This window comes from Passer domesticus, chromosome 15, assembly GCF_036417665.1.
Source record: "Passer domesticus isolate bPasDom1 chromosome 15, bPasDom1.hap1, whole genome shotgun sequence".
NCBI lineage: Eukaryota > Metazoa > Chordata > Aves > Passeriformes > Passeridae > Passer > Passer domesticus.
In genome coordinates, this window is record NC_087488.1 from 15,982,553 (window position 1) to 15,998,068 (window position 15,516).

General features: G+C 66.9%; 1 protein-coding gene across 2 annotated transcripts in view; it reads right to left on the minus strand.

Moving 5' to 3' along the window:
* The window catches only part of CASKIN1 (CASK interacting protein 1), a 31,702-nt gene that overhangs the window by 12,270 nt on the left and 3,916 nt on the right, over nt 1-15,516 (minus strand). For both annotated transcript variants that reach the window (XM_064390799.1, XM_064390801.1), the window contains exons 2-10: nt 4,953-5,004; nt 2,546-2,643; nt 2,303-2,448; nt 2,123-2,218; nt 1,168-1,298; nt 988-1,096; nt 569-677; nt 373-467; nt 175-292 (exon numbers count right to left, since the gene is read on the minus strand). In XM_064390799.1, coding sequence (XP_064246869.1) covers nt 175-292; nt 373-467; nt 569-677; nt 988-1,096; nt 1,168-1,298; nt 2,123-2,218; nt 2,303-2,448; nt 2,546-2,643; nt 4,953-5,004 — 954 coding nt within the window. The remainder of the gene's footprint in view (nt 1-174; nt 293-372; nt 468-568; nt 678-987; nt 1,097-1,167; nt 1,299-2,122; nt 2,219-2,302; nt 2,449-2,545; nt 2,644-4,952; nt 5,005-15,516) is intronic.

A 15,516-nucleotide genomic window follows, 5' to 3' on the forward strand; every position in this document is an offset into this window, starting at 1 on the left:
CTGACCCCACACACTTTTAGGCACCGTCCCCATGCACACGGTGGGGACACCGACCCCACATGCACGAGGGGCATGGCCCTGCTTTGCTTTCACCGCTGCAGCCCCCGACGCCCCGCTCCCCACCAAAGCAAGAGGGGGCTCCCCGGGGCTGGGGGCGTAGGGGGGGTTATTTGCCTGTTCGTTTGCTTATGGCCTCGACGAGGCTGGAGGGGAAGTAGCCCACGCGGTCGTTGCCGGTGCGGTTGTCGTGGATGCAGCCCTTCCAGCGCCCGTCGGCGTGCTGCTCCAGCACCTGCGGGACAGCCCGGGTCAGGGCTGGGCCGGGGCCGCCTCTGCCACCGGGGAGTCCCCGGCCCCCCCGGCCACACTCACGGTGATGACGTCCCCGGCTTTCACGTTGAGGCTGGTCAGGTCGTAGTTGTTGCAGTAGTCCTTGACGGCCCGGACCTGCAGAGCTGCAGAGGCGTCTGCGGGGCAGAACGGGGGCGTCACTGGCAGCTCACCCCGCGGGGGTTGGCACCCCCAGCCCGGTGCCCTTTGTGCCAGACTGTGCCCTCCAACCCCCTACCCCGCAGCATCTGCTTGATCTCCTTGCTGGCCTGGCTGGTGGTGAACTGGTTGACGATGTCCAGAGCCGTCTGGTTGTAGGTGTTCCTGACGTGGGCGTTGATCCCGCTCTGCAATGGCACCGAGAGGCACTGGGAGGAGGCTGCTCCCCATCCTGCCACCCCTGGCACTCCCTAGGCCACCAGCAGAGCAGCAGCTGGAGGGCACAGCTCTCAGACCTTCGTGTGTCCCCCCGTGTGACCCTCACCCCCCAGGACCCTCTGTGCCTTGCCGTATCCCTTCTAGGACCTCAGCTCTGCTCCCTGGGAGAGATGCACAAGCTGCTCTGAGCCCCCAGCTGTGGGGTCACCCCCTTCCCACAGCCCCCGGCAGGGTTGGGGGTGCCTGGGGCCACCGGGGGGTGCCGAGGGGGGCCCTTACATCCAGCAGCAGCCGCACCACGTCCGTCTTGCCGCAGAGCGCGGCCTCGTGCAGCGCCGTGCCCGCCTTGGTCTGCCGGTTGATGTCGATGCCAGCCTGCAGCAGGAGCCTGCGGGGGCACAGCGGGGTCAGCGGGGCACGGGGGGCACTGGTGGTGCCTCCCCTGCCCGCGGCACCCACCGGATGATGTCGATGTGGCCGTTCTTGGCGGCCAGGTGCAGGGGGCTGGTGCCGTTGGGGTCGGTGGTGTCCCCCGGCTTGGGCTCCAGCAGTGCCGCGCACATGTTGCTGTTCAGGAGCAGTTGGACCACCTGGCTCAGCAAACACAGACGGAGCAGGGCTGCAAGGGCGGCTCGGCCGCCCCCCGGGGCTGCAGCCCCCGGCCCCACCTCCCCCTGCCAGCAGCCAGAGCTCCCTGCAGTGGTGGCACTGCACACCCCAGTGCCAGCCATCCTTGTGCCCCTGCAGCTGCTCCAGCAGCCCCGGGACCTCACAGTGCCCCTGTCCCTGCCCCAGGGACCTCACAGTGCCCCTGTCCCTGCCCCAGGACCTCACACTGCCCCTGTCCCTGCCCTGGGACCTCACAGTGCTCCTGTCCCTGCCCCAGGACCTCACACTGCTCCTGTCCATAACAGTGCCCCTGTCCCTGTCCCTGGGACCTCACAGTGCCCCTGTCCCTAACAGTGCCCCTGTCCCTGCCCCAGGGACCTCACACTGCCCCTGTCCCTGCCCAGGAAACTCACAGTGCCCTGTCCCCGCCACGAACCTCACAGTGCCCCTGTCCCTGCCCCAGGGACCTCACAGTGCCCCTGTCCCTGCCCCAGGGACCTCACAGTGCCCTTGTCCCTAACAGTGCCCCTGTCCCTGTCCCTGGGACCTCACAGTGCCCCTGTCCCTAACAGTGCCCCTGTCCCTGCCCCCAGGACCTCACAGTGCCCTGTCCCCGCCACGAACCTCACAGTGCCCCTGTCCCTGCCCCAGGGACCTCACACTGCCCCTGTCCCTGTCCCCGGGACCTAACAGTGCCCCTGTCCCCTCCAGGGAACTCACAGTGCCCCTGTCCCACCAGGGACCTCACAGTGCCCCTGTCCCCTCCCAGTCCTCCTCTGGGACACCCCACCCTGCGAGAACTTACCCCGACCCGGCCAAACTCGCATGCCAGGTCCAGGGGCGTCTTCCCCGAGTTGTCCATGATGCAGGGGTTGGACTGGTGCTGCAGGAGCATCTCCGACTGGGGACAAGCAAGACCCCGGCCCGGTGAGGGCGGGGGCAGAGGGCTGGCAGCACCCCCTGCCAGCCCCGAGCCTCTCCGTACCACGTCGTAGTGCCCGTGCTGCGCTGCCAGGTGCAGGGGGATCTGGCCCTCGTCCGACGGGATGTTCACAGAGGAACCTGCCTTCAGCACCATCTTCATGGGCTCCTTCTTGCCCTGCCAGGCCGCGTAGTGCAGGGGCCGCATGCCTGCAGGGGAAGAACCGTGAGCCTTCTGTGTGCCAGCGCAGAGCCTGCGGGGGGCACGGGGCAGGGGGCAGGGGGTCCCCAGGAGCCGGGGACTCGCCTTTGTTGTCCTTGATGTCCACGGCAGCCTGTGCCTCCAGCAGCAGCGAGATGAGCTCTGTGTTGCCGTTAAGCGCCGCATGGTGCAGAGCCGAGAACCTGGGGATGGGGCTGGTGTCAGGGGCCACTGGCCTGTGCCCTCCACAGCCCTGCCAACCCTGCTCAGCACCATGGCCCCAAACCTGCACCTCTGCAGCACCCGGGGCACCTGCTCGCCCTCCACATGCGTGTGTCCCTGGGAGAGCCACCCCCAGGTCCCTCCGTGGGTTTTGGGGTGAGAGCTGCTGCAGGGCTGGCAATGCTGAGACCCTGCCGGGCTGGGGGTGCCGGGCAGGGCAGGCACCGAGGCTGGGGGTGCCGGGGAGCCCCCTCCCCACTGACCCACTTCCCCAGCCTGGCCCCAGCAGCCCGATGAGCACAGATGGCAGCGCTGCCTTGCCCGGTGCCGGGCCTGCCTGTGGGCTGGGGAAAGCCCCCGGCCCCGCACCCCTCTGCTCTCACAGCTCCCGGAGCCTGGGAAGCAGGCCAGGAGCTGACCTACTTGTGCTCCCGGCAGTGGCATCCTCCGTGCGACTGCGCTGGCACCCACCGTGCCGCTGCTCCGGGCCCTGGGGGGGAACGGTGTCCCCTGCTCCGGGCCCTGGCCGGGCACAGCGTCCCCTGCTCCGGGCACAGCGTCCCCTGCTCTGGGCCCTGGCTGGGCACAGTGTCCCCTGCTCCGGGCCCTGGCTGGGCACAGTGTCCCCTGCTCCGGGCACAGTGTCCCCTGCTCCGGGCCCTGGCTGGGCACAGTGTCCCCTGCTCCGGGCACAGTGTCCCCAGCTCCAGGCCCTGGATGGGCACAGCGTCCCCTGCTCCAGGCCCTGGCTGGGCACAGTGTCCCCTGCTCCGGGCACAGCATCCCCTGCTCCAGGCCCTGGATGGGCACAGCGTCCCCTGCTCCGGGCACAGCGTCCCCTGCTCTGGGCCCTGCCTGAGCACAGCATCCCCATCCTCTCCCCAGGGCCACCCCACTGTCCCCGGAGCACGGGAAGGGCCGTGGAGCCCCCAGGACACGCTGCCCCCCTGGCAGCCCGGTGACCGAGGGCCAGGTGTGGGTGACAATCCCCCGGCCCTTTCCCCAGGCCCCTGCTGAGGGCACACGTCCCCAGGGGAGCAGGCTCCGTGCCCGGCCGTGCCCACGGAGCTGCCGGCCCCATTCCCAGCGGGGAGCGCCGATGTGAGCAGACAGCCGGCACAGGAGGCCGATCCCCAGCGTCTGCCCGCGAAATGTCAGCGTTTTCCGCTCCAGCGCCCTGCTCAAATCCGCTCAAGATGGTGCAAATCGCAGCCCTGCCCCGGGGCTGCCTCGGGGGCTCCTCTCGGGCACCTCATGGCCCAGCCGGGCACCTCGGCCACGAGCAGGGCACCGGGGCCAGCACGGGGACACCAGCACGGGGACACCAGCACGGTGCTCACACCCTGCACCCCCAGCCGGGAACAAACCAGCAGTGCCGGGATGGGGAAACTGAGGCACGGGGCTGGCTGAGCTCACACAGAGGGGCACAGCCAGGCTGCAGCCTGATCCCGGGGGATCCTTTCCAGGAGCAGGGCTGGAGGATGGAGGCTGCTCCCCTCGTGCTTCAGCACCCCTTGAACCTTCCAGCCAGGCCCTGCCACGATGCCCAGCCCTCCCGTGGCCTGCTGGCCCTGCGGAGCACGAGGTGGCCCCTGGGGTGATGCCCCCTTGCCCCCGGCACAGCCATGAGCTGGCAGGCACCAGGGGGTGCCCACTGCCACCACCCTGGTGAGGAGGATGAGGATGAGGAGGCTGCCAGGCTGCTGTGGCTGTACACCCCCGGGCCATGGTGTCCCTGCTGCTCTCCCTGGCATTTCCTTGGCACGGCAGAGCCATCCAAGGGAACCAGTGGCATCACATGGTGCTGCTGCCCCGCTCCAGGGGGATCTCAGGCAGGGGGAGCCGGGGGCAGTGCTGCCCAGCCCCACGGCAGCCCCCCCTGCACGGGCCCCCCGCCTCCCTGCAGCCTCATTAGTGTAATTAGCAGGGGTGCTCTGTGGCCCCTTCTGCTGCTCCCTCCCTTGGCTGTGGAGTGTCACGGGTGCCTGGCAGGGTCACGGCTCTCCCACCCTGCACCCCGCAGGGCTGAGCTCCCGAGGAGCCCCACAGGGCTGGGAGAAGTGTGAGATGTGGGGCACAGCCCTGCCTCTGCCCCCGCTGGTGCCCTGGCTGCTCCAGGCCAGCTCCGGCTCCGGGGGCAGGCAGGGCTCAGCCCCGTGGGCTAACGGGGGCCAGAGCTGGCAGCTGGAGAGCCTGGCACTGCCACACAGACACTGGGGACTGCCCAGCAGGTGCACCCCCTGCTCACAGCCCCCCACAGCACCCACACCCGGGTGCAGCACCCACTCACCCGTCCGTGTCCTGGAAGTTGACATTGACTTTCTTGGCTGATCCGAGGAGCTCTGGAAGGGAGGGAAGGGGACAGGCTGTTAGAGGAGGTGGCTGTGCAGGGACACGGGCACTCCAGGGAGGTGGCGTGGTGGCAGCTCCAGGTTTCCCTGCCTGCCAGGGCTGGGGCTCCCTGCGGCTCCACAGGTGCTGCAGGCAGGAGGCTCAGGGTGGGGGTCCCTGCTGAAGGTGGCAGAGCCCGGGGGCTCCTCCTGGCACCAGGTCCTGCCCAGTCTCCCCTGGTTTCCCTGGGGTTCCCCCCTGGCTGCTCCACCCGGCTGAGGCTCCAGAACAGCCCCGTGCAGCCCCTGCCAGGCAGAGCCCAGCACGTTCCCCTGCACCCCCACCCCCCTGGCACTGCCCTCCCCACGCTTCTGGGAAATTAAACCACGCCGGGGCAATCCAATTAGCAGCACGAGGAAGGATGGAGCCAGATTTACATAAGATTTACCCGAAAAATGCCACTCAGGCTTTCAGTGAGCTGCTCTTCCCACAGCGGGAGCAGGAGGAAGAGGAGGGGGGGAGCAGCACGGCAGAGCCCGGGTGGGGGGCTCACACAGCAGCCCCTGAGCCCAACACAGCGAGCACAGCTCCAGCACGGCCCCGAGCCCACCGGGGAGGACCCAAAGGCTGCATGGCCTGGCAGGAGAATGGGCAAAGGCACCCGAACCAGGGACAAGCTCTTGTTGGGAGAAGCCGGCTGGAAGGGGCCACTTCAGGCAGGGAAAGGGAGTGTGGGGCCACAGGGACATTCCCTGTGCACCTTGGCCATGGCCTTGCTCCCTCCCCCTCTACCACGTCCCCTTGTCAGTGTCCCTGTGTTTATTGAATTGTTGGACACAAGGGCAGTGCCACAGCCCGGGAGCCTCCGCATGGACACACGGGGCTCAGAGGGCACCAGCAGCAGGAGGGGCAGCTGAGCCAGGCCACGCAGCACAGATGGGCACAGGAGTGGCCAGGACAGAGGCTCTGGCACCCAGAGCTGGCTCCCTCCTGCACCCCAGGCTGTCTGAGCTGCAGGACATTTGCTAATGCTGACACAGCCCGCTGTGACAGGTGACAACTGCAGAGGACAGGTTCTATCAGCCACAGCCACCACCCTGCAGCCAGCAGGTCCCCAGGCTCTCCTCCCAGATGAGGAGTTCATGTGGGATGAGAAGGAGCACTGCAGGGTGCCTGGAGAGGGACAGGGACACCCTGGTGTCCCCAGTGTGTGTGGGGGGACAGGAATGCCACAGGAGCCCCCAAATCCCACCCCTGCCATAGCATCCCCTCGAAGAGCTGCACATTACTGGTGGGCAGAGCCCCTGTGACACCAGGGCTGACCCAGTCCCTGCCAGCCCCGTGCTGCCGCCAGCGTCCCCAACAAAGGTGCCATTGAGCTGTGGTGGAGAGGAGCCCAGCGCCGCTTCCGCTGCCGCCCCGCGCCAAGAGCCAGCTCCCAGAGAAGGGGCTGAGCTGATCCCAGGAGAAAGGGCTGAGCTGCCCCCAGGAGCTGCTCCCAGAGAAGGGGCTGAGCTGATCCCAGGAGAAAGGGCTGAGCTGATCCCAGGAGAAAGGGCTGAGCTGATCCCAGGAGAAAGGGCTGAGCTGCCCCCAGGAGAAAGGGCTGAGCTGGCCCCAGGAGAAAGGGCTGAGCTGCCCCCAGGAGAAAGGGCTGAGCTGCCCCCAGGAGAAAGGGCTGAGCTGCCCCCAGGATCTGCCCCCAGGAGAAAGGGCTGAGCTGCCCCCAGGAGAAGGGGCCGAGCTGCTCCCAGGGATGTAAAGGCCAGTGGACAAAAGGAGCCGTGGGCACAGGAGGGGCACCGTGCCCGGCACTGGCTCCAACTTCCAGCCCTGAGACGGGCCCCACTCCCGCTGATGGCTCCTTGCAGACGGACAGACAGACAGACAGACGGCTGTCAGCAGGTCTGCAGTGCCTGGCCTTTCCCACGGGTTGATCCCAGCGAGGGGCTGGGATGGGGCAGTGCCAGGGTGTCAGGGTGGGTTGGTGACGCCATTGGCGATCCCCAGGCACGTGCCACCCTCGGCACCACCAACCCACCCTCGCCCCAGTGCACCGTAGCGGCAAATTTTCCCTCCCTGCACCTGCAGGAGAGGCTGCGGCTGCCAAAATCTGTTTAGCACTTCCATCAGTGCCCGTGCCAAGTGCTTAGTCAGTGACTTCCAGCCATGCAGTGGTTTGACTTTCCTTACAGCTCTGGAAGTGGCCGTCAGCACGCCGAAGGCAGCTGGAGCACGGAGCCCAGCTGGGGTCTCACAAAAACCCCGGCTCCCAGAGCAGGAGACAAGGATGGGTGCCCTGGTCACCAGGTCCACAGTGAGATCTGCAGCCTGTCTGGGGGTAACAAGAGCCAGGAGAGCTCATTAATGGCTGGGAATTAATGACAAGGAACATTCTTCCACTAACAAGGGAGAGAGAAGGGAGCTGAGTGCTTCCAATTAAAAATACCGGCTACAAAAGGAGATGGGTACGGTGGGGAGGAGAGCAGAGCTCCTTCATGGCCACACTGCCAGTGAGCACCCCGTGTGTCCTTGTTGGGATCACTGGGGGTGGCAGGGGCCACCGAGCACCTGCAGTCACCATCCTGCCCTCTCCATGCAGGAGCCATCATGAAGGTGCTGCTGCAGGGGTGGCACACCTTTGCTCAGACAGCCTGAGCCCCACCATCATTGGGACACCCCAATGTCCCCTCTTGGCTCCCCGTGGGCTGCTCAGGTTGTGCCGTGTGGGATCACAGGGCTCCCCTGATGTCTCATGGCCCAGCTCTCCACCATTCTCAGTCTGCACCCCACAGACCCCCTGGGGCAGGAGCACGATGGCATCCCCAGGAAAGGGGGCACACACAGGGCCTGGCACCACGGGGTGCAGCCATCCCCCGTGGCTGCGGTGTGCGCCGGGAGCCACAGCACCTGCCATGGGCACCAGCCGTCACCAGAGCCAGCCCCGCCGGGCAGCGGCCCTGCCTGCTCCCGAACTGCCCTCACTCACACACGGCCGCTGCCGGCTGAATCACGCTCGGGCTGAGCGCGGCGCTCCGCGGGCAGCGCGCTCCTCGCCGGCCCCGGTGCCCGGCCCTGCGGCAGCGCGGCCCCGGCGGCACCGCGGCGCGGGCGACGCACGAGCCGCTGGCACGTGCAGGGCTGGGCACGGGGAACAGCTCTGCCCGCCCCAAGGTCCAGCCACGCGGCACCGTGGCGCCTGGCACTGTGCCTGGCAGCTGCTTTGGGTGCCCTGGAGCACGCCGTGAGGAGACACCTGTGCCAAGCACAGCTCTGGGCACTGCCATGCACAGCCGTGAGGAGACACCTGTGCCAAGCACAGCTCTGGGCACTGCGATGCACAGACATGAGGAGACCCCTGTGCCAGCCTCAGCTCTGGGCACTGCGATGCACAGCCATGAGGAGACCCCTGTGCCAGCCTCAGCTCTGGGCACTGCGATGCACGGCCATGAGGAGACCCCTGTGCCAAGCACAGCTCTGGGCACTACAATGCATGGCTACATGGGGACCCCCGTGCCCAAGCAGGAATCCCAGTGCATGCCACAGGGAGAGCACTGTGCCAGTCACTGCTCCAGGTATCCCAGAACACGCCTGTGCCCAGGTGACCAGTGTATGCCATGGTGGGAGCCCAGTGGCCAAGCACAGCTCTGGGCACCCCAGTGCATCAGTGAAACCCCTGTGCCCGGCTGCCCCAGCCCCTCCCTGCACACTGTCCAAGGCCATGACTCCGCATGGTGGGACTGCTCGGGGGGCTGCTGTCCCCTCCCAGCACCCCTCACGTGCCCCTGCGCCAGCCCCTGTGCCTGCAGCCAGCGCGGTGCCAGCGGCGATCGATGCCCGGCCGGAGCGTGGGGGCTCCCGGCCAAGCCCCCGCTGACGAAGCACATCCTCACCCGGCTCCCCCGGCAGGCAGCAGGCGGCTGCTCCAAGCAGATGGCTCCAGCCCCCGCTAAATCAACATCTCCTTAATGAGGGGAAAGCACTGCTGCCCCCTCCCCAGCATGGCGGCAGCGGATCAGCCAGAGAGCCCCCAAACCCCCTCTCCATCCCTTCCCTCTCCCCTCTGCCGTGACCCCGCTCCCCTCCAGCCCCATCCCTGCTCCTTCCCCACTCCCAGCTCACGTGGGCAGCCGGACCCCCGCGTGTGCCCCCCACAAGCACAACAGGAGCCCACAAGCAGCCAATACCCACAGGGAAGACATTCAAGGCAAGCGCCTGTTCCAGAGACGGGGGGAGGATCCTGCAGCGGCGTCGCTGCGAGCTGCCGGATAAAGGAAGCATCCAAAATAGCTGCTCTTAATTATATCCCTGCTAACGAGCGCCACGCAAACAACGGGCACTGCACGAGGAGCCCTGGCACGGGGGTGTCTTATCCTCACTGCGAGGATGGGGTACCCATGTGCCATGGGGGGACCCCACTGGGGCAGCCACGGCCGCCCTGCTGGGTCTGGTGGTGGCGGTGACACCGGGGAGCTGCTCCTGACAGGGAAAAGCTTGTACTCCTGCAGCCAAGGTCGTGTCAGGCGCTGGGGCCGCCGATGCTCAGATGCTAATGAAGCCGTTATCATCTTCCCATCGATCTGGACTGTATAAATAATGCACCGGGAAGCTCGTTGTACAGGGAAAGGGATTGCCTGGGGCTAAGAGGTGGCTGGGATGGGATGGAGCCCTTGCAGAGCCGTACTCAGCACAGCTGGATAGTGCTGCCCACCACAGCTGGATGGACATCGCTCACCACAGCTGGGCCTCCCAGTGTCCACCACAGCTGGATCACAACTGCCCATCACAGCTGGACATACACCTCTCACCACAGCTGGGCCTCCCAGTGTCCACCACAGCTGGATAACCACTGCCCACCACAGCTGGACATACACCTCTCACCACAGCTGGATCACAACTGCCCATCACAGCTGGATAACCACTGCCCACCACAGCTGGACATACACCTCTCACCACAGCTGGGCCTCCCAGTGTCCACCACAGCTGGATAACCACTGCCCACCACAGCTGCACACCCACAGCTGTGTGCCCCGCTGCCCAGCAGCATTCCCCAAATCCCAAGGTGCTTTTGGGGGATGCTGCCCACGTGCCCGGCACACGTACAGGTGCCCGTCCCTGGCAGAGCCCTCTCCAGGGAGGGCTGAAATCCGCACTGGAGGCTGCCTGGGCTCTGGCAGCCTGAGTCACCGCGCAGCGCTGTCCCCTGGGGCTGCAGGAAGCCGCTTAAATGCAGCTTTCAAGAGGCAGCAGGGACTCCACTGTGATGCTTTTATTTTTACAAAAAGGAAACTTTTCAGTCCCTTGGGATGGCGAGGGGCTGAGCCTGGGGGCTGCCGGGGCAGGCGGGGACAGGGGACAGGGGCAGAGCCGACCCAGCGGGGCTGGAGCTGTGCGGGGGACCCGGCACCCCCAGCAGCTCCTGTGGAGATCCCCGCTCCCTCCCGGTATTCCCAAGCCACATCCTCACCCGACCTTTGCCGTGTGGTGCCATGGAGCCAGGCCAAGCCACGCTGCATCAGCGGCACCCCTTTGGGGCAGTGCCAGCCCCCCGAGCACCGCACGGGGCTCTGCTGGGCAGGGGCTCCCTGACTCGGCCCAGGGCACCCAGGAACGCGGGGAGGCGGCAGCAGGGACGGGCAGGAGCTCGCACAGGGCAGGGATGTGCCGCCTGTGCCCCCCGGGTGGGACACGAGGGGCCTGCTCAGCCCCGTGGCAGCGGCACCGCCCGCCGTGCCCGCTGCCAGCCGCACGCCCACTCTCGTCTCCGCGGAAATGAATGTTGGTGTCGCTTACAGGGAGCCAGCCCTAATTGCCAGCCCGTGGCAAACAGGTAATTGTCGGTAATCAGCCCGGCTGGAAGGAGCCGCTGCTGGCACAGCGAGGCTGGCATGGCAGGGATGGCATGGCAGGGATGGCACGGCTGCTCAGGGCCACTGTCACCTGTGTCTGCCCGGCCATCCACCCCAGCACGGCTGGCACTGCACCTCTTGGGACATGGGAGCAGAGAGAGCTGCATACACAGCACTCACCTCCAGCCCGGGGCAGAGACCGTCCTGGGCCATCCCCATCCTCATCCCCATCCCCATCCTCATCCCCATCCCCATCCCCATCCTCATCCTCATCCCCATCCTCATCCCCATCCTCATCCTCATCCTCATCCTCATCCCCATCCCCATCCTCATCCTCATCCTCATCCTCATCCTCATCCTCATCCTCATCCTCATCCTCATCCTCATCCCCATCCTCATCCCCATCCCCATCCCCATCCTCATCCTCCCAGCTCCTCCCCCTCCCCATCCCCTCCTCGGGCAGGGTCCCCGGCAGGACGGGCCGGTCCCCGCCGGCTGCAGGGCGGACCTGGGGCTTTGTGCATCTCCAAGCGTCATTAACGAGACACGGCGGTGATCGCTGCCCTCCCATGAACCCGGCACGCTGCAGCAGCGCTGGGAGCTCCTGGTGTGCTGTGTGTGCACACGTGTGCACATCTGTGTGCAGGCAGCCCACATCAGCTCCTGGTGTGCTGTGTGTGCACACGTGTGCACATCTGTGTGCAGGCAGCCCACATCAGCTCCTGGTGTGTTCTGTGTGCACACGTGTGCACATCTGTGTGCAGGCAGCCCACATCAGCTCCTGGTGTGCCCTGAGCGTGCACACGTGTGCACATCTGTGTGCAGGCAGCCCAGATCCATCAGAGCTCCTGGCACTGCTGCAGCGCCAGCTCTGAGCCCCCAGCCATGCACAGATAAACAGGCCCCGGGTTCGATTTGAACGTGGTGCCTTCAGAGCCACCGTTTGTCCTCATCCACGGCCGGTGCACCGTGCCCACCTTCTGCTTCAGGGCTGCATTCCTGGAGGGAATGGAGGGGCAGCACGGGCACAGGTATGGGCAGCTCTGTGGCACAGGCATGGGCAGTGGACAGCGGGGACAAGCAGCCAGGCCACGCCGTGCATCAGCCAGGAGCACAGGGAGCCTCACACGGCTCCCGGCGGGCTGGCAGCGCTGCAGGGATGGCAGGACCCATCCCGGTGCCCCCTGTGTCCCCAGTGTCCCCAATACCCCCAGTACCCCCAGTGCCCCCAGTACCCCCAGAGCCCCCAGTGTCCCCAGTACCCCCAGTGTCCCCAGTGTCCCCAATACCCCCAGTACCGCCAGTGCCCCCAGTACCCCCAGTGCCCCCAGTGTCCCCAGTGTCCCCAATGCCCCCAGTGCCCCCAGTACCCCCAGTGTCCCCAGTGCCCCCAGTGCCCCCAGTACCCCCCGTACCCCCAATGTCCCCAGTGCCCCCAGTACCCCCAGTGCCCCCAGTACCCCCAATGCCCCCAGTACCCCCAGTGCCCCCAGTGTCCCCGGCAGGGCGGGCACAGGCGGGGGCTGGCGGGGCCGGCAGGACGGAGCCGCAGGCAGAGCGCACAGCGGAGCGGGCTGCGCTGCTGCGGAGCTGCAGGGCTGGAGGAGCGCGCCTGCCGCAAACAGCCCAGCTGCAATGCAGGAGCCGCCGCTTTGTCTCTGCTCCAGCGGCTCCGCGGCCCGGGAACCCGCGGGGCCCCTCGAGGAGGCGGCGCGGGGCTCGGGCAGCCACATCTGGAAGGGATCAGCGGCTGCGGCCGCCAGCCCGCCGTGCCCAGCGCCCGGCCCCACGGCCCGCCGGGCAGGAGCAGCGCCGGCCTGGGCAGCGGGGAGGCCGCGGGCACACGGGGCAGAGGCACACGGACACACGCGTTCACATGGATGCACAGGGGCATGCACAGGATGCACAGGGGCATGCACAGGGACTGGGGCATGCACAGGATGCACAGGGGCATGCACAGGGACTGGGACATGCACAGGATGCACAGGGGCATGCACAGGATGCACGTGTGCCCAGCGATGGATGCACAGGGGCATGCACAGGATGCACAGGGGCATGCACAGGGACTGGGGCATGCACAGGATGCACAGGGGCATGCACAGGATGCACGTGTGCCCAGCGATGGATGCACAGGGGCATGCACAGGATGCACAGGGGCTGGGGCATGCACAGGATGCACAGGAGCTGGGGAATGCACAGGATGCACTGTGCCCAGCGATGGAAGCACAGGGGTGTGGAGGGGCACCCAGCCACCCGAGCCCCGAGAAGCAGAGCTGTGGTGGCTGCTTGGGCACCATCCCCAGCTGGCACAGACCATGGCAGGGCACAGTGCCGGGCTCCCCTCATCCAGCTGTGCCCCGGGGCACCCCAGCCCCACTGCCACCCCCGGCTGCTTGGCACTCTCCAGGCGCTGGCGGTGACCTTGGTGGGGACCCCCAAGGAGAGTGGGCAGAGCTGGCACTCCCGGCCGGGTGCTCTCCCACGCCCTCCCAGCAGGGGCTGCCCCACCGGCTGGCGGTGCCAGCGCCGGTGCCATCCATCACCGGAGCAGTCCCGGCAGCAGCGGGCTGTCAGGCCGAGGCCAGGCCAGCTCTGCATCCCAGCTTCCCATTTCTCAGGCTGATTGCTCCTGTCGCTGCAGAGCCCAGCATTAAACACCTCATTTTCTACTCCCGTATTGAGTTGGAAAATACTATTAACATTTCATTAGAGCTTAAAGATCCCTCTCAGCCCGGCAGGATGAGCCAGCCCGCGGGGGGCATCGCTGCTGTGCCGGGGGGGGGGCTGCACTGGCCCTGTCCCCCCAGGAGGGCAAGTCCCAGGTGCCCCAGGTGTGGGACGGGATGGTGAGCCAGGGCAGAGGTGACACCAGCGCTGCACACTGGCTCGGTGACCTGCTGGGCATGGCCCACCCTTGCAGCACGCTTGGCCAGGAACAGGACACAAAACAGTGAGAGAGCAGCAGTGCCCATGCAGGCACTCCTGAGTTTTCCTTCCCAATGCCTCTCCCTCACTGGAACTGAAGCCTGGCCCGGCAGGACCAGCACCAGTCATTAAAAATCAGAAAATTTATTCTCCAGCATTCTCCCAACAGGGCTGAGCACCATTCCCAGCACACACCAGCCAGCACCAGGACAGACAGACATGTGGGAAACAACCTCAGGCACCACCCAAGAGCTGGGCCCTCGCCTCCAGCACTCACCCCACCAGCCCTGCCACAGCTCCCACCTGCCATGAGCCCAGGAATGTGTTCAGGGAGCACCCAGCACTGCTCGGGGACCCCCCGGGCCCTGGCACAGCAGCACGGAGCTGCCATCCCCAGCACTGCTGCTGCAGCCACCTGGGGAGGGGGAAGGGGCTGGGGGCACCTGGGCACACCGAGATGGGCAGGGGACTGATCACAGCCGTTCCCAGCAGCTGGGAAGGGGAAGGAAGGGTTAAAGGGAGTGCAGAGAGGAGGACAGGAGCCAGACGCCAGCCTGGCTACTGGAAACCACCATGGGCTGGCAGCGACTGGGACGGCTGTGGAGAGAATTCTGCGCAGGGCACCCGCAGCACTCAGAGCTGCCCAGTGCCAGCCCTGCCACCCCCGGGTGCAGCCCGGCCCTGCCACGGCCCCCCAGCACAGGGGCAGCAAGGTCCTCGTGCAGCACAGGGCCGTGGGAGAGCCCCGCACCAGGGGCTGCCAGAGGGCTGCTTGGTGTGCAGCCAGGTGGATTTGGGACTGCTGAGAGGAAATCCAGGCCAGCGAGGGAGCTGGGAACGGAGCCGCCGGCCCGCTGCTCCTCGATGGCAGTGCCAACAGTCCCGGGTCCCCAGAGCACCCCTGCCAGGCAGGGACCCTGCAGCCAGCGCGGGCATGGGGCTGTGCTGGGGGCAGGGGGCAGGGAGGGTGTGCACGCACAGCTCGGCCCAGCCACAGAGACAAGAAATGTGAAATAATGAGAAGCCACCCCGGGCTGAGCAACCGTGCCCCTCTGGAAGGGAACTTGGCACAGAGCAGCCCGTGCCCGCCTGCCAAGCCCTGCTGGGAGCGAGGCTTCGCACGCGGGCTGGAAACCCCAGCAAGTTTATGAGGGACCCGCTGACACGTGGAGGAGCCTCTGGGCCCTGACAGGAACCGGCCTGGCAGCAGAGCCCCGAGCACAGCCCGTGCCTGGGGCACGCCTGGGATGCACCGGCATCTCCCCGTGCTGGCACCGCCTCCCAGCCCGTCCCCTTGGCATCCCGCCCCTCCATCCCTGCCAAGGGCAGGGGGAGGCGTGGGAGCACTGCCTGGCCGTGCCACGGGGCATGCACGGGGCCAGCACCTCTTTGGCCAAGCTGCCACATGGTCTGGCCCCACAGCCCCTTCCCCAGTCCAGATGTCCATCCTCCCAGTCCCGATGTCCATCCCCCAGTCCAATTGTCCTGCCCAGCACCTCTGGATGCTCCAGAGGCAGCAGCACCCAGGGGCTCCAGCACTCCAGGGAGCATCATCTGCTCATCTCTGCCTGGGTTTCTGTCTCAGCAGGGAGGTTGTGCCCAGAGTCCAGGGAGCAGCAGCAGGAGGTGGGTGGGTGGCTGCCTCCCAGGGAAGGCTCCTGCTCTCCCAGGGAAGGCTCCTGCTCTCCCAGAGGGCCGGGGGAACCGGGCAGCTCCGGCAGCTGCCGGCCACGTGTGCCCTGGGCACTG